The sequence below is a fragment of the Perca fluviatilis genome, chromosome 18, assembly GCF_010015445.1.
Source record: "Perca fluviatilis chromosome 18, GENO_Pfluv_1.0, whole genome shotgun sequence".
NCBI lineage: Eukaryota > Metazoa > Chordata > Actinopteri > Perciformes > Percidae > Perca > Perca fluviatilis.
The window spans coordinates 27,641,667-27,659,743 of NC_053129.1; the positions used below are offsets into that span (position 1 = coordinate 27,641,667).

The 18,077-nt window shown below is 39.2% G+C and overlaps 3 protein-coding genes across 5 annotated transcripts; all 3 read right to left on the minus strand.

Moving 5' to 3' along the window:
• Positions 1-8,045, minus strand: c18h1orf198 (chromosome 18 C1orf198 homolog). Its single transcript, XM_039782418.1, has 6 exons — positions 7,694-8,045; positions 7,173-7,223; positions 6,307-6,432; positions 3,944-4,111; positions 2,444-2,785; positions 1-578 (listed from the first exon to the last, which is right to left on the minus strand). Exons 1-6 carry the CDS (start codon positions 8,009-8,011, stop codon positions 522-524), a joined length of 1,062 nt encoding a protein of 353 aa, XP_039638352.1. The 5' UTR covers positions 8,012-8,045; the 3' UTR covers positions 1-521.
• Positions 8,046-9,537: 1,492 nt separating this feature from the next.
• Positions 9,538-14,021, minus strand: LOC120547048 (gap junction Cx32.2 protein-like). 2 transcript variants are annotated; one of them, XM_039782420.1, is made up of 3 exons: positions 13,868-14,021; positions 11,443-11,581; positions 9,538-10,798 (listed from the first exon to the last, which is right to left on the minus strand). In XM_039782420.1, the coding sequence occupies exons 2-3, from the start codon at positions 11,569-11,571 to the stop codon at positions 10,145-10,147; spliced, it is 783 nt and encodes a 260-aa protein (XP_039638354.1). In that variant the 5' UTR covers positions 11,572-11,581; positions 13,868-14,021; the 3' UTR covers positions 9,538-10,144. The 2 variants fall into 2 exon arrangements, with proteins under 2 accessions (XP_039638354.1, XP_039638353.1); XM_039782419.1 differs by lacking the exon at positions 13,868-14,021 and having other exon boundaries at positions 11,443-11,613.
• Positions 14,022-15,198: 1,177 nt separating this feature from the next.
• gja13.2 (gap junction protein alpha 13.2) lies at positions 15,199-17,434 on the minus strand. Of its 2 annotated transcripts, none has more exons than XM_039780912.1 (2): positions 17,310-17,434; positions 15,199-16,574 (listed from the first exon to the last, which is right to left on the minus strand). In XM_039780912.1, exon 2 carries the CDS (start codon positions 16,545-16,547, stop codon positions 15,720-15,722), a length of 828 nt encoding a protein of 275 aa, XP_039636846.1. In that variant the 5' UTR covers positions 16,548-16,574; positions 17,310-17,434; the 3' UTR covers positions 15,199-15,719. The 2 variants fall into 2 exon arrangements, with proteins under 2 accessions (XP_039636846.1, XP_039636847.1); XM_039780913.1 differs by having other exon boundaries at positions 17,318-17,340.
• Between the last annotated feature and the right edge of the window lie 643 nt (positions 17,435-18,077).

Here is an 18,077-nt window from a genome sequence, read left to right on the forward strand (position 1 = left end):
TCCACTGCTGAACTTTTTATTGGTGTTGGCTAATAAACCATTTGATTTCCAAACTACTTTATCCCCCGGCCTTGCTTTATTTTAAGAGACTTCAGGGTAAAAAGAGGACAACTATCCTTGGGGCGCAGTTGCAGCTGTAGCTAGCTCCTAAATTTCTTTATGACATATATTATATTTTTAACGCAGTTCCAAACTCTTATGTAATCTTCCAACCAAGATATTGCAGTGTGAATGCACAGACAGGGGGCACAATCCCTGCTCAGTCAGCATTTAGTGGGTAGGGGGTGTTTGGCAAGACATCCAAGAGATTCAAACCTAAATCAAGAGAGGGAGAGGGAGTGAGATAATGTCTTAACAAGCCACTGAAGAGAATTACAACAATATAATGGTGGTCATTTCTAAAGCCTGGTGTTTGTTACACCCAGACGTGGATGTCTGTGGTCATGGCAGCGTGGTCCTTCTTTAGAGTGATGATCAGAATGATTCATTCGTAGATAGCGGTGACTGGCCTCGACTGTGGTTTACCAGTTGTCTAGGAAGTCGAATCCAGTCTTCAGGATGTTGTTGCTTGTGTTGAACTGAGGGGACGGGAGGTCGGGAGAGACAGAGAGAGACACAGGTCAGCACATTTGACTGGCTATTAGAAACAACTGGCAGTCATAGTTTTATTTCTTACTTTTATATGATATGAAGGAATTATATTGTTTTTACTTATTTATTGGATTGGTTTTATTGGACTATTGGATTCATTGTATCAATGTTGGCTGAAATTCTATTATTTTGCCACAATTTTTATTTCTGCATTTGCAGTCCTCCTACCTATGGCTAATTTAAAAAGGGAATCTTTTCTTTTATTTGCATTTCACAACATTTCTCCAATTTCTTTCCCCCTTATGTATTCAAGCTTTTGCTTGTCTTTGTTAGGAGGCCTAACCCGCTCCGTTTGGTTTGTTTAGGCTGGTGGGAAAGCTGTGGATCAAGCTCTGGCGCAGACTAAAGAAAAAATTTTGAAAATTTTGGTTCGGTTCAGCTCCAGTTGGACTGTGATGTGGTTCGTTTGTGGTATAAAAGCAAAATCAGACCGACCACAGGACTGTGTGATAGTTGGATGCGTGACTTAAGTAAGAATTTAAAAGCTTTACAGTTATTAAATCCACCGAATGACCGTGAAGAAATGTTTCTGAAAAGATTACTGGAATTGTTGGGTCTTTGTATATTATAGAGTGTGGTCTAGACCTACTCTATCTGTAAAGTGTCCTGAGATAACTCTTATGATTTGATACTATAAATAAAATTGAATTGAATGTAGCACTGTTAACGCCCTGCAGTGCCCTGCTATGCCACGAACTACTACAAATACTATTTCTGGTCATTGTTCCATGGTCTTTACTATGACTATCATTGCCATTGTTCATCACAGCCCCAACCGGCACCGTCAGACACCGCTACCAAGAGCCTAGGTCGGTCCCAGGTTTCTTCCTAAAAGGAGTTTTTTTCTCACCACTGTCGCACTGAATGCTTGCTCTTGGGGGAATTACTGGAATTGTTGGGTCTTTGTAAATTATAGAGTGTGGTCTAGACCTAGTCTATCTGTAAAGTGTCCTGAGATAACTCTTGTTATGATTTGATACTATAAATAAAACTGAAGATACAGGAGGACAATCACCAAAACTGCCCAACATACGAGTTACCGGTCAGGCCATATAACCTGATATTTACAGCTCTCGGTTTGTTTGTATTAAGTCAGCATGAACAAAAAAAAAAGAAAACGACCAAAACTAAGAGGCTGTATATATTTTTTTCCTTTATCTAGACCAAGTGAACCGAACTACAGGTGTGAATACAGCCTTTAGAAACATGGACTGAGTCAAAAACCTTTGCTATTGTGGGTCTATATACACTGTATATTGGGCTAAACAAATGCTGCACTTTTAAGCATGTTACATTCCAGGCCACATCCTGATATCGAAGCGGGTATTTTCTTTTCTCTACAGACATGTGGAATGCGATTTTAAAATATGTGAATCTGTGATTCATAAATAGTCTACATATACGTCTCCAAATTTGTGTAATTTTCAGGAATTCTTAAACAACACATAAATAAATAACTCTTAGTGTAGTTTTACACAAGTGGGCCCTTGTCTCGTTTCAGACACATTTTTATTTGCCCTCCAGTTTTCTCGTTAACTATGTGACTGTTTACATTTTGCACATTGGATCTAAATGGCATTCTTCAGGCTGTGCTGTGGCTGGCGTCATGGAGGCTAAGCTTCTCGCTTTTCATCAGACTGTAACCGTTTAAACGCGGGTGAATGGCAATGTGGAATGTGATTTTGGCTTTGAATCCATCACTGCTCCATTTCACAATATCCAAAGCAAATGTTGTAATTTGAAACTGTGCTCAGGTCACTCTAAAAAAAACGATATCCGTTTCAGAACTCACCTGGGCAAAGGCGGGGCTGGCAGTAGAACCTTCTTCCTCTTTCTCCACACTGGCGGGGTGGTTGGAGGGCTTGGACATCATGCTGGTGGAGAACACCTCATCCACGGTGTTGCTGACCGATGGCAGGGTGCTCTGAGATCGCTCCCATCCTGCAACGGACGACGACACGCTGACAGGCGGTGATGGGCTTGACGAAATGGAGATGGATGGTGTTGCGCTTACAGAGACAGGGATAGGGGGGTGGGGAGCAGGAGGTTTGGGTGCTCGCTGTTTGGTGGACCTGGAAGCAGCTGGAGGGTGGGGGTCTGCTGCCTCAGGCTCCTTGGTGGTGACAGAGGTCTCCTGTAGGAAAATGATAACCGTTACAGTTAATGTCAGATGTTTAAGGTTTATTTTACATTAAACACGTTTAAGATAACTTAAGCTAAAATGGTACTAAAAGAACAAATGCTTTGAAATTGTTCAGAAACGGACACTGAAACAGTGGTTATATATTTGTTGACATTTCCTTCAAGCTTCTTGTATGATCATGGCAAGCTACATGTACAGTATGCAGGTCAGGGGAGTCTTTTACTAAGGGCCAACCTGGAAAATGAAAATCACATCAAGGGCCAGACATGTAGAGTTTATTGACATGCTTTTATTAAGAAAAGTCAAATATCTTTGACTGTATTACTGAATGTCTCTTTTTTTTGCCGTTTGACACATTTTTCGTAATTTTTCTTGCTTTCTCCAACACTTTTGTCGCATTTTTGTTGACATTAAAGCCCTACAGAAGTCAGCAAAAAGGGTCCTTGGCAAATCAAGCAAAACAAAAGATTACATTTTTAAAAGCAGGCTACCATACAGCCGACTCACAGCAACCTATTTCATAGCCTAAATATAAAAAAACTCTGCTTCTGGGGGAAATTTTTAGTGTCAAAGTCGGCAAATCTGCTAAATTCTGCTTTGAGTTTGAAAAACAGTTTCCTGTCTTTTCGGGTTTGGCGCACAACTAGGTTAAATTTATTGTGAACCCAAGTTGGTATGTGGGCCGGATAAAAACTTGCGAGGGGCCGGGTTCGGCCTGCGGGCCTTGAGTTTGACGTGTGATGTAGGTGGTTGATGAGGCTGGACAATGCAAAAATCACAACAACAAATGTTTAAGAAAGTAGAAAAGAAAGAAGAGCAAAGTACAAAATTCAGAAACAATCAAGACACCGTTTCTTTTTTTTGACTGAAAATTGGCTGCATTCACCATCTGCTTCTCTGTGGAGGCTCCACAGATGCCAGCTATCTCAGCTTCAGGCTACATTCTATTTCAGGATACACAGCTCTCGACAAAACAAGTGACAAGTGCTGACGTGGGAACTTGCTCTCAATATGTTGTTTGTTAGAAACTATGCAGACCAGCAATGCAATGCTTGTGACAAAATATATGAAGAAAACCTTTTGGCAGCCTTTACTTGAATTGAAAACGCCCCCAGGAAGCGAGAAACACTGGTAGATTTCAGTGCTTACCTGTCGGAGGTAGGAGGGGAGGGATTTCTCTCCTTTCTCGAGGGATTTGATCTGGCTGGGGGTTAGGGACTGGAAGTTGGCTTGCTCTCCCTCCAGCCTAGACCTCTCGGCGCTGATCTTCCAGAAAGACGACTCTTCCTCTAGTCTCCGTCCCTCGCTTACAGACACCTTCACAATTGCACAACAACACGTTTAATAAGGCCCAGGATTAGGGGCTGTATTCATAAAACGTACAATTGCATGGTCTCTCCTTTTAAATTTGAAGTTAATTTATTTAAATTTAAATTCCTACTGGAGATTTATACTATTCTAACAAGCCAACAATGCACAATTTATAGATCTAGCGGACTGCTTTTATGGGACAAATACTGTATTAAACCTGCCATGTTGATCTAAATTAGGGATGTACCGAATATTCGCCCACCGAAAATTTTCGGCCGAATAATTTTATCACCGAAACAATACGGCAGAAAAGTTGTGATGACGCAAACAGAAACCGCGACCTGCATGTGTGTCAGTACCCGATCCGTTCCACCTGCAAAGCGTCTCCTAAGCAACGAGGTTGAGACGGACCACGGAGTGAAAACAATGAAAAGTGCTCTTAGAGTCTGTCAGCACACGTTTCAGTGAGATCTATTCGGATCCTCTGCACTTCATCGCGACTGTACTTGATCCGCGTTATAAAGACCATTACTTGGATGCGGAAATAAAGCAGGGCGCACGAGAAATGATCCAGGCCGCGATGGATGCGGAGAACCCGCGTGGAGACGGAGACGGAGCGCGCACGGAGCAGCGCCCAGCGCAGGAGATCAGAGCGCAGAAAAAAAGACTCGTCTCTCTGCACCAGATGAGGGGCATGCACCCTCGTTGTCTGATATGTTCAGTGAAATCCTGCAAGAAAGTGCCTCAAATAATAACAACAACAACAACAAGTAAGCTATTCTGTTCTTAGGCTACTATATACTGTATGTGACTATCAGATTGTAGCCATATTTCTGCAAGATATTTTTTTAATTAAACTTTAATATTAATTTATACAATTCCAATGCCTTGATTTTAGTAAAGTTAGTACACAGTCATAGCCATAAATGCAATGGTACTAATAATTGGCATAATTTCTTTCGGTATTTCGGTCTTTGTTTCCTCTTTTTCGGTTTTGGCCAAGAATTTTCATTTCGGTGCATCCCTAATCTAAATATTCATGTTTTAAGTGAACTATTGGTAACATCTTAACAGCTAAACTGGTGCTTTCAATCTTAGTGTAAAGATGCATGCTGAGATTTTCTTGATCACACCAACCATACCCCCTCACTGTGATGTTACATCCAAACCCAAAGGGTTAAAGTGATGGTTCAGAGTAGTTTCACCCTAGGGTCCTTTGCACCATGACCTCGAGCCAAACAGCCCCCCAGAAGCTTTTTTTACCTGGGTCGAACATTGGATGAGTTAGCGTAGCGTAGTGTTATCAGCTGAATAGCTTAGCGCGAGGCTAATGGATCGAAGTGTCTCTTAACATTACCCAACTAATAATGCCCGAAATGATACAAAACGTCTACAGTAGTACAAATAGGTAATGCTCTCATAAAACGATGGATTGTAAAGTTTGTAAGTACACCAGAAGTTTATGTAAATAACACTTGCCTGCTGGCTTCTGCTCTCTGCTGTTGTTGTTGCTGCTGAAAGGCGAGTGCTTAGGGCCGTCTACAAATTACAACACCGAAAAATATTTATTAATTTAACTTATTTTTTAAAGTAAGTGCTGTAGTATAACTAGGAGGAGACAAGTTATAATTGAGGTAAGTTTGGAGACATTACCTTATTTAATCATTAAATTATAAATATTTTTGTTGCATCTCTTTTCGGTGTAGTAATTTGTAGACGGCCCTAAGCACTCTTACTGCCCGGTAGTAACAGCAGCAGCAGAGACGAGAAGCCAGCAGGCAAGTGTTATTTACCTACACTTCTGGTGTACTTACAAACTTTACAATCCATCGTTTTATGAGTACATAACCTATTTGTACTACTGTAGACGTTTGGTATCATTTCGGGCATTATTAGTGGGGTAATGTTAAGAGACACTTCGGATCCATTAGCCCCTGTGCTAAGCTATTTAGCTGATAACGCTACGCTAACTCTCCCAATGTTCGACCCAGGTGAAAAAAGCTTCTGGGGGGGTGTTTGGCTTGAGGTCATGGTGCAAAGGACCATACATATACACACACACACACGCACACACGAGTACTGTATATAATACCAAGTCAAGACTTTTTAAACTACATTTACAGTAACATATGATGAATAAGGGATTCCTTTCCAACCAAAATATACAAATTTAAACAACCACAGTGCACTCCTTATCATACCTTAGCTCCTGGTGTACTCTTGGCAAGCTGGCTGGAATGAGGTACCTTTACAGCCTTTAAGTCTGCCTGCGAGGCTGAGATTCCCTGGTCAACAGGGCCTGATGTCAAGCTGAAGTCCAACTGGCTCTGAAAGATGGGAGCAACGTTCACAACAATATCTCCAAGACTTGACTGGGCTCAACTCTACATGCAAAATTCGGACAGAAAAGGACAAAGTATTCAGATAATGTAATTGCAGATATTAAAGAAAGGATAGAAATTAACCTTTCACCTAACTTCTGAAATGACTGTTTTAAATGGGCAGATTTGATCATTTTCAGTTTTATGTAATTGTAAACTGAATATTTGGTTTTTGTTAGATTGTTTTGAATACTTCACAATGGGCTTGTGATTCTTACCATTTTCTGACATTTTAGCTTACACAATTATTAATGAAAAAGTAGTCAACACGAGTCAATATAGACAAAAATAGTTGTAGTGCTACATTATAGTGCCAAATTTCCAGGGCTGTGCTCGATTAAAGAAATTCTTAGTCGACTAACAATCATTCAATTGTATTGAGTAATCGATTAGTTGATTTAATCGACAGATCTGTAAATCTGAGTTTCTCCGCAAAGAGTCATGCAAAAGCACCACTTTAATTCTTGTGTTTACCAGAGATGTGCTCGTACGTCTCTTGGAAATAAGTCATTCGGCATGAAAAAAAGCATAAAACATGACTAATCGACTAAAGAAATCTAAGTTGACTAAGACCAAAACGACCGATTAGTCGACTAATCGACTAAGAGGGAGCAGCCCTACAAATTTCTTCCCTGTTTTTAGTGTAGGACTCAAACTTAATATTGAATAACACTGAATATATTTACCTTTGTTTCCCACGAGAAAGGGGCAGAATGCTCATCTTGCCAGGTAATATCCTAAACAGAAACACAACAGTATACAATTTCAAGTAACACACTAAGGGCGTTCCTTGAATAATAAAGTAATGTACCTTTTATAGTAGCTGTATTTAGGAGCAGAGAATACCATACATTATTTAGCTACATCGACTTAAAAAAAAGCAACCAAAATTATTTTATATTTATTCATATATTCAACACATGATTATGGCATTGCTTATTGTAATTCTATCGAACAGAAAGTATTGTTTCACTATTAGGTCTAATTTGATCTATTAATCTATTTATTGTGGTTGCGACTAGCTAGCTACATTTCATTCATAGCTACAGTAGGTTGCGTATCAGGCTGCCACTATGACGTTTACCTAGCTACATATTTCAACGGCTAGCTACGTGGCGGGTTAGCAACCATGACAACACAAGGCTATCCTGACCTCTAAACACACTCACAAAGCGATTTAATATCAATTAAAATGTGGTTTAAGTACCTCTTCCCCGAAATGAACTATCTTCTGACCCGTCTGAATGAGCAGTTTAGGGTAACAGACCACTTCTTCACGGTCAACTCTGTGCATGGCGTATCGAGCTCGGATATGGGGATCCATCATCCCGTTGTCGATAGCGCTGTCTTGCTCTTGCGGCGTCATTTTCTCCCAGGACGAGCCGTGGTTGGCTTTGATTTTCTCCCTCTCCTGCATTATTTTCTTTGCCATGGAGTTGATAGAGGAGAAATATTCGAACTTCTTTTCCTCCATCCTGTGGGCGTCGAGCCCATGGTCGAGCCCCGCCATGGTTGCGGCGGCCATCTTTAGCTGCTTCCAGCTGTTGTTATTGTGACGGAAACTGGTGTTCATCGCTGTGTGGGCGGTGGGCGGGACGCAAAATTACGAATCCCACTATGGCCACGCCAAGATCCGCCCTACGAAGCAGCTTGATTGGTTGGGGTTAGGCATTTCACCTCGATTGGTTAAGGTTAGGGTTAGGGGATTGGTCAGGGGATAGGACCTGTACATGTAAGCATGGACGCCTGGCCAATAGTAGCGTGTGAACGCTATTGAAGGGCGGGTCTTGGCGTGGCCATAGTGGGATTCGTAATATCGCGGGCGGGACGTCTGTCGAGATGACGTGGATGGACACAAGAAATTCCGTTGGGTTAGCGCCCTCTATATGAAGGGCGCTACGTTGGGTGTGTTAATGGCGCCATCTGGTGGTCTTGTCAGATTATGGCAACTGCACCACAGGTTAGTGCTGGTCAAAAATAATATCATATAATATTTAACTGTTTGTCTACTGACGCCACCGTTACTCCGTGTTATGAATCTTGGAGTAACGGTCGGAGTGACACAGTAGATAGTGGAATAGACGCCCAGAGGTGTGCAGTAGGCCTACTTAAACCTGCAATAACATATTGTTTGCCACCGGGGGGCAGCGGAAACAAGTTGGGAAGGCAACATCGACATATCATCATTGACATAGCAAACCGTTGCTTATTTAGCAGTTATTAAACATTTGTATTAATTTGGAGTCCTGGCCACCTGGCGAATGTAAGTCCATTCACTCAGTGTTAGCTAGCTCTGTTTATCTGGCTCTTTAACTGCTATGTGCTCCACTATGTTCACCACCAGGCACCAGCTAGTTGCTAGCTAACTGTGTAGCTATGTCAACTGTTTGGTGCCGAGCAGGTGAGTCAGTGGGTTAGGCGAAACACTGTCATTTGATACATTGTAGGAGGAATGTTGAAAATGCAAACTTGCCAAAGAGAAGGTAAACCTTTCTGAAGAGAAAAGTCAACCAGAACTCTTCAGCAAGGTAACAGTCAGACACACTGACACATTTCTTTATAGAGTTAGTGTGGCTAAGAAGGCTAACAAAGTTAGCAAACAGTTGCTTATCCAGCAGACATGGTGGAAGGAATCTATCATTCAAATGCCTGCAGTGGGAGACTCCAGTGCTTTGAATGAATTTCCAGAAAATGTAGTAATCAGCAGAGCTGCAGACCTGCGAGATATTTGTAGGTTGCATGCATTAACTGCATAAGTTCCAGTTCACTGGATCAGCAAAGATATACAGACGATCCACAAAATACTTTCTGGTGATATTGATCTATATTATACATCTGACTATTTAGTCTTTACTCCTTTGATGTGATTATTTGAACACTAAACAAATACAGTTTTTTTGAAAGTTATTTTCAATATTTTTCTGTATCTAAGTCAGTGATTTATAGTACGTTAAATGTAATTTCAGTGATACCCAGAAACAGAAATCCTGAATGTAGCATGAGTATAAAAACGGTGATCATCAAACAAAAACTGAGATGCCATTTGAAATGTAAACTTCAAGCATGTTTTAATTAAACATTAGTGGACCTTTTTTTAACGATCAATTATAAACACAATCATATTAAAATACGAAACATGAAAAAAGCGAATTATTTGTTTTTAAAATATTTACAGTTCTTAAAAGTCACATCTGCAATTTTTTTACTAATATAGAAGAAACTGAAAATCAAAGTAGCACTAACAGCCCTCATACACTTCTTTAGAGCAAACCAAGCTTGGAGCACTACTTAATGGCTTTCAGCCAGTGGAAATTGGTTAAATATATGTAGTCGTAAGTACAAAACACAAAGCAAAAAAACTAATAAATCCACAAAGCTCACGTTTTGTACAATTTGTAAAATGTTGCTTCAGTGATACAGTAGCTATTGTATTGTTCTTGTGCATGTTAAAATATTTGAATCTGTGATTCATAAACAGTCTACATACACGTCTCCAAATTTGTGTAATTTTCAGGAATTCTTAAGCAACACATAAATAAATAACTCTTAGTGTAGTTTTACACAAGTGGGCCCTGGTCTCATTTCACTCACATTTTTATTTGCCCTCGTTAACTATGTGACTGTTTACATTTTGCACAATGGATCTAAATGGCATTCTTCAGGCTGTGCTGTGGCTGGAGTCATGGAGGCTAAGCTTCTCGCTTTTCATCAGACTGTCACCGTTTAAACGCGGGTGAACGGCAATAGCAGTAGCCGCCGTTGTTTTAGACTTTCGTCTGCATGAGCGAGTACACGCCAGGTAGAATATCTCTACTACGTTGAGAAGAACAGAGATACAGGACACTACAAGCATGAAGAGGATGAAGATGGTCTTCTCTGTGGGTCGAGACATGTAGCACTCTACAGTGAAGGGACATGGGACTCGGGTGCAGACGATTCTTGGGACCATGACAAACCCATACAGATAATACTGCCCAACGATGAACGCTACCTCCAGAAGGATTCTGAAAAATATGGAGGTCATGTAGTTTCCCAGCAGGTCGCCTTTAATCTTGACATGGCCTTTGTCGTCAGAGTACTTGGGAAGTTTTTCAGTCCTAGAGTGGGTCTTCATATATTCTCTTATCTTATCTTCTCTGTGGATAACGTGGAGGACGTGACCAAGGTAGATCAGTGTTGGTGTCGAGACGAAGATAATCTGGAGGACCCAGAACCGAATGTGTGAGATTGGGAAGGCTTGGTCATAGCAGACGTTCTTGCAACCAGGCTGTTTGGTGTTGCAAATCATATTCGACTGTTCATCACCCCAAACCTGTAATGTTCAGACGAGAAATCAATATAATTATATATATATATATATATATATATATATATATATATATATGTATATGTACAAAAAAAGAACTGAGTGCCAAGTTATCTTTATTAACATAGAGGCATTTTTTTTAGCTTATGGCACAAATCTTCCATCCACTACTGTTGTTATTTTGGAGGCGCATTGGAGAATTGTGTTAATAATGCCTAAATAACAAACAAGCAATCTACAAAATGGCATTTTGAAGATAAATTGTTGTGTTCTGGCTGTACAAAATTTTAAGTTAAGGTTCAAGTTTTTGAAAAAGATAAATAGCAAAAGTAAATAAAGAAAAAATAAGATATTTGTTCCTAACAAGCAAGCAGGCTAAGCAAAGAGAGGATTTATATTCTGTCACCCAATGCATGCTGGGATAGTTTCTAAAAATGTTTTCAATACAACAAAACGGTCTTATTATAGTTATAAACCTGATAATTTATTATCAAGCTAAATTTGTTGCTCAGGAGCTGTAGACCTCCACTTTGGCCACCAGAGGGTGTTATTTCACCTTAAAGCTTTTAACGTCTCATAAAGGTAATTCAAAGATTCATCAGCTAGGTATGAGGCCACACAAAATAAATCATGAACAAACAGTACGAGACCTTCTCTGCTCCAGCTCCAAGGATCATGATCCTGAAGATGAAGAGCACACTGAGCCAGACCTTCCCAATGACAGTGGAGTGGGACTGGACCTTGTCCAGTAGAGAGGACAGAAAACTCCACTCTCCCATGGTCTCTGATCTGATGAGGAAAAGCATACAAAAAAAAAAAGTAATTTACTCAAAACGTTTTTTTTTATATAAATTGAAAATCCCTCATCCCAATTTGTCATCGCTAAAGTGAATTATGATATTCCAGGCATCTACAGACTGAAGACTCCAGTCAGATGGTGACAGAGGAGAAACGTTCAGTAAAAATTTATTTAGTTGTTCTTAGGGCTGGGCAACGATTACAAGTTTTACTCGCGATTAATTGCATGATATGTATAGCGCAATTTTATTTGAAATGTTCTGCCATATGAATGAGGTAATTATGGTTACCCAGTGATGTCCACTAGTCCCCAGTGAGAGCAACAGTGGGTGCACGTTGTAAAGGTGCTTTTGCAGTCCTCTCCTTTTCATAACAACTCGTGTATTCTTCTTCTGATGGTGCGTCTTGAGGGAATCTCATACCTGCCGTCATTTGTTGCGATTCTCAGAATGTTTCTCAGACTGACGTCCTCCACAACACTAATGGGCCTGCAGTCTGTAGCTATCCAATTCGCTTTGGTATTTCTTAGCTTCTCTTGCCTTTGTTTATCTATACTTCTCTCACACGCTGCATCTAACGTAGTCTTCCGACGTGCCACTGTTTGTTTCGTTGAATGATTTGCTGTTATCAACGGTGTGTATTGCATTTAGGTGATATTTCAGACTGGAAGTACTCCGGTGATAAGAAAATTCAACTTTGCAGTGGTTACAAATAACTTTGGTCCTGTCGACTGCGCCGTCTGGAAGAACTTTAAAATGAAAATGGCCATGTAAAAGTTCTGTACCCTTCTCCATGTTTGTTGGTTTGTTTATCCGCCAATTCTTTTCTTTTCCAGTTCCTGTAAGCGCGGCAGCAGTCAGCACAGACTTTTTCAAAATAAAATCCTGTAAGCAACAGACTTTTACAATAATAAAAGAAATAATATAAACTGCGTTAATGCACGATAAACAAATTGTCGGCGTTAATTAATAAAATTGATTAACTTGCCCAGCCCTAGTTGTTATATAATACTGAATAGCATGAGCGCTTACTAATTACATGCAAACCCCACAACTTTAAACAGTCTTATATAGCAACTACTCAATAAACCAGAGTTTCAGTAGATGGTAAATGGTCAGCATTTATATAGCGCTTTTTTACCTTACAAAGCGCTCTATAATTTGCCTCTTATTCACCCATTCACACACACATTCATACACCACTGGTGGCGGAGCTGCTATGCAAGGCATTGGCCTGCCATCAGGAGCAACTTGGGGTTCAGTGTCTTGCTCAAGGATACTTCGACATGCGGATATGCGGAGGTAGGGATCGAATCATCAACCTTTTGGTTAAAGGATGACTCGTTCTACCACCTGAGCCACAGACAGTAACTGACAAACTCAGTTACCCACAATTATTTGCACAATAGTTTCCAAAGGTTTTAGCAGACCATTGGTTGTTTTATAATAAATTACTAAATTGCTATACATTTTTTGAGAACGGAAGCATAATTTGTGAAAATGTAATTCATTTGTAATCCTATTGTTATTTATTTAAGTCATTTCTGGAGTATATTTAACTATTGATATTGTATTCTCCAGCACAAAAGTATAGAATAAAGCATTCAGTTTTTTTGCACATAGCACTGTGCTGTGATGTCTGATTACTGATTAACATAAAGGGTAAAACCTCATCCACAACGGCAGTACGTCTTTTTTGCCTAGGAGACACAATCACATGTTGTAAAAACCATACATGTAGTATGTTGAGAACGTAAACATGGAGCTATAAAATCCATTACATAATGAAGACTTATCTCAAGCTATCTCACTAAATGCGACCAGATGTAATGATAGTAGAGGAGTTTTTTTCCACAGATGTTTGTGCCTTTGAACTCCTGCATCTATAGATATAATTTTTAGATTAGCACTTTAGTGTGTTTAGTGTATCCTAAGTACACATCTTTGGCTTCACCTAGTCAAAGTTAAAATCAAATTTGTCATATCTAAGCATTGCTAAAAGTTCTGAACTCCAAGAATACATAGATTATACAGATAATACTCAACACTTCTATTAGCTTACAACACTATGCCAAAGTGATAAATAAAACTTTTAATAAACTAAAGTAAGAACACACTCATAATAATAAATGCCTATATCCATCATGATTTACCTTTTGTGGGGGAGGTTGTGTGTATATTATTACAAAAGTAATACCATAACATTTAATTACATTTTGTATATCGGTCAGCAAAATTGATCAACAATTTAAAAAATAAAAAGTAATTGTACACCTACCTTTTGAATTTAAAAGGCTTCTGTGCAGACAAACAGACCGCTCACCAGCTGGAGATGAATGATAGAGATCCCAGCGAACCAAACCAAACCAGCTCACGGTACCTTGAACTTTAGATTAGGTGAAACTGCGCAACAGACTGAGCTGTCACGTTGACACAATATCTGGAAATGATAAATCTCAAGGGTACAATTTTGGGCTGAACATGAAGATAGTACAGGTTAATGATTGACAGTCCAACCAAATTCGTGTGCTCATTATTTTTTTTTAGTGCTGTTTTATGCCATTGTTCACTAATATCATGGTGTGATTTTTGTATTAAAGCTAGTTCATAGTTAAATTATATACACCGACACAGTAAATGGTAAAAAAAAATCCCCAAACTACTCCCCTTTTACATTTTGTGTTTGATGAAATTTCAGGGACTAAAGGCTATGGGTACAATAACTAAACACCTGTACATATTACTTATGCAATCCAGTAACCGTGCAGTGAATACTACGTGAGGATTGTCACATTGAGACTGTGTCAACAGAAGGTTTTTGTTGTTTTTCAGGCTGTGTAATTTACACAAAGTCTGGACAAACAGAGCAAATCTAATACTACAAACTGCACAAAGATGCTTTTGTTGTAGGGATTTTTATTGAATTGCAAAATGTTGAGCACATCCTTGTGATCCCTGCAGGTTTTATTGATGTATTTTGTCCCTTTATTATATGACACATATTGTCCATCTGATGTAAATGTCTTTAGCCTTATATGAAGTCATTCATATTATTCTTCAGTCAGTGGTGGTGGCTCATATCTGTCACCCTATCAACCACTCCATGTTCTTCAGAAATAGAATATTTGAAATATTATAACAATTGCAATGATTAATCAATTACTGACTCACAGACAATGAATTGGGGCAATTTTGCTAGTCGAAGTAATTTTTAAGCAAAAATAGAACACAAAATCCCTGGTTTTAGCTTTTCAAATGTGAATATTTTCTGGTTTTCTTACCCTTATGTGATATTAAACTGAATAGCTTTGGGTGTTGGACTGTTGGTCAAGCAACATTTGAAATATTAAAAAAATGTCACCATGGGCTCTGGCATGCTATGATGGAGATTTTTCACAATTTGCTGACATTTTATGGGCCAACCATTTAATCAATAAATTGAGGACATATTCTGTACATTCATCAGTAATGAAAACAATCATAGTCGCAGCCCTGCGTTACCAAATAAGTGTAAATCATACTCTTACGGTGTTTGACTTTGAATTGTATGAAGTGTGTGTAAAGTATACTGTATACCTGTCAGCTTAAAATAATTAATATAGTCATGAAACATTGTTTATATACGACTTTAATCATTTATTAAAACAATAAAGCGCATAAAAATGCCTCTACCAAAGTAGAAACAAACATTTCACCACAATCATCAACATTCAGTGAGCAAATGATTTCAAGTCCTGGATAATGAACATGGCAGTATTACAGGACACATTCAAAAACTGGTCATAGACAAAACTCTGCTCACTTAATAGATTGAGATAGAGTACTGAAGAAGATAAATACATTATCAATATTGCACGCTTTCCATTAGATTTTCAGTTAAAAAATACAAAATATATGTAAAATTCCAACAACGTGGCCCTAAAAACATGCCAATCTATACAGACTTTTCTCAGCAAGAATATGACTTAACTACACAGTGATGAAGCTTCTCCTTGATGTTCTGTCATGATTTTTACACCACATTGTAAGAACTCTTTACTTCAGTCTCTTGATGTATCTGAACAAGGAACCACAGGGAAGAATTCTGAAACGAGCATTTAATACATTATTATGATCAGAGCAGTGGTTTTTTAATGACCACTCAGTGGTCGTTTCTCCTCTTTGGCCCCATCCAGGCTTCCACCGAGACTCTGGCTGTTCTCTAGCTCTATGTTGATCTTGTTCTGCAACTTGGCATCTAACAGACTGACAGTGTTTTGGGCAGTAGTCTTGTAAGTGTGAGGCCTGGACCCACATCTCACCCTGGTACAAATCAGGTAGAACACCTCGATGAAGTTAAGAAACAGAGAGACGCAGGCCACCACCAGCATAAAGATGATAAAGATGGTCTTCTCTGTGGGTCGGGACATGTAGCACTCCACAGTGAAGGGACAGGGCGCCTCAGAGCAGGGGAACATGGGGACCATGATGAAGCCGTACAGGTAGTACTGGCCGATTATGAAGGCAGCCTCAATGATGATCTTGACTATGAGCTGGGTCAGATAACTCCCCAGCAGGTTCCCCTTGATCTTCACTTTTCCATTTTCGTCCGTGTATTTGGGCATTTTGCGGGCCCCACCGGGGCTCGACAGCTGCACCCTCATCTTGTTCTCCTTGTGGAGGACGTGCACGGCATGGCCCAGGTAGACCAGCGTTGGCGTGGAGACGAAGATGATCTGGAGGACCCAGAAGCGAATGTGCGAGATGGGGAAGGTCCAATCGTAGCAGACGTTCTCACAACCAGGTTGCTGAGTGTTACAAATGAAACCCGACTGCTCGTCGCCCCAGACGCTCTCAGCACCTGCACCCAAAACCATGATCCGGAACAGAAAGAGGACGCTCATCCATATCTTCCCAATAACTGTGGAGTGGGACTGGACCTTGTCCAGCAAGCCTGACAGAAATCCAAAATCTCCCATCTTTATAGGTGGTGTTCAGTTACTGATCTGTGACAAACGGATAAAAGGAAATACTTATCAGCTGACAAATTAAACAAACTTTAAATTGAATTTGTTATTTGTATTAACTGAAACATTAACCACAACTTAGTATTCAATCAATATGCTGCTGGAAGAAAGGTGCTCATTGTTCTTTTTAATTTATATTTAAAAAAAAGTTCTGTTCTTGAACCTGGCTACTTGAGAAGTAAGACAATATCAGAGCCCCATAAACCCTGAGCTACTTGGTCAATATTTTCCTAAAATAATCATTACTGAGAATTTGGAACGGAAGAACGGAAGACTAATCAGTCATAGTAGGCTGGTAAAGACATCAAACTAATATAGAAGAGAAAAACTGATATGTGCTTTTCCTGTGTAAATGTAACTTTAAAAAGCGTACATCAACACTGTTATAATGACATTTGTACAAAAAACATAAAAAAAGTGTCTTGTGGCAAAGCTTGATGGTAAAACATGAAAAGCAATCTGATGCTATTATTAGTTATCATATTAATTCTGCTAGAGAGAATACGATGTCATTAACATTTAAAAGTAAAAATAAAAAAACACCTTTTTCTTAAAAAAAAAAAAAATATATATATATATATATATATAAAGTAAAAAATACTACTACATTTCCATTTTGTATAGTGTTCTTTACAATTATTAGCTCACAAAATATGTATTTTGTGTTAAATGATTAGTTAACTGTAGCAGAGAACAATAATCGTTGCATCTTACCTGCTGACCTGGGCAGAAAGGACTGCCTGTGGCGGGGACCGTTCACTCGCTCGCTCTGAAGTTGGACCTTGGAGTTTTGTGCTGGGGAAGCATCTGGGCACATTGCACAACACACATCTGGCTTTAACTGTCACGTTGTACCCGTCAGCAAACGAGAACGGAAAAAGTTGATGAAAGACAAGACAAGTGTAATAATTGACAGCTTAGTTAAATGGCCTTGGATGTTTGAAAATAAACAAAAGCCGAACAAAAAGAGTGTAATAACAACTAAAACAAGGGTAAATAAAACTGCTGCACATATTTAAATATTCTGCATGTATTTGACTTAACTGGGGTTTTGAATGATAACTGCATAGTTGTAAATAGTTAAGGTATATCTTCTGGAGCCAATTAATATAGTCACACTGAAGGACTTCATTGACTTTGTCATAAATAAATAGTTGGTAAAAACAGAATGTACCTTCACCCTCTACCTACTTCATTTTGAACCAAGGTCAACAAAATGTGAGCGTTGGATCCAAAAATCCCAAATTACCCATTTTGACAGTCTGTGAAAAATAAAAAACTCAAAATAAAGGACCAGTTTTATTTTAAATGCCATATGTCATTGTTCTGACTAAAAGTAGGAGTAATACCTATAAAATGCATAAAGGAATAGTTCAACATATAGTGAAATACTCCACTTCTTTTTTTTGCTGATAGATGTTAAGTTAGATACCACTCCCATGTCTACACAGTACGTTAAATATGATCATCAGAAAGATCCAT

What these genes read in the sequence shown, in the direction of transcription:
- c18h1orf198 (XM_039782418.1), bottom strand. Translation starts at nt 8,011, where the DNA reads ATGGCCGCCGCAACCATGGCGGGGCTCGACCATGGGCTCGACGCCCAC. An exon ending in AGAGTACACCAGGAGCTAAG is followed by an intron (nt 4,112 to 6,306) that starts GTATGATAAGGA and finishes GCAATTGTGAAG; the next exon opens with GTGTCTGTAAGCGAGGGACG. An exon ending in CCAGCCCCGCCTTTGCCCAG is followed by an intron (nt 579 to 2,443) that starts GTGAGTTCTGAA and finishes CCGTCCCCTCAG; the next exon opens with TTCAACACAAGCAACAACAT.
- LOC120547048 (XM_039782419.1), bottom strand. Translation starts at nt 11,598, where the DNA reads ATGCTTTTCCTCATCAGATCAGAGACCATGGGAGAGTGGAGTTTTCTG. An exon ending in TTGGAGCTGGAGCAGAGAAG is followed by an intron (nt 10,799 to 11,442) that starts GTCTCGTACTGT and finishes TGAACATTACAG; the next exon opens with GTTTGGGGTGATGAACAGTC.
- gja13.2 (XM_039780912.1), bottom strand. Translation starts at nt 16,547, where the DNA reads ATGGGAGATTTTGGATTTCTGTCAGGCTTGCTGGACAAGGTCCAGTCC.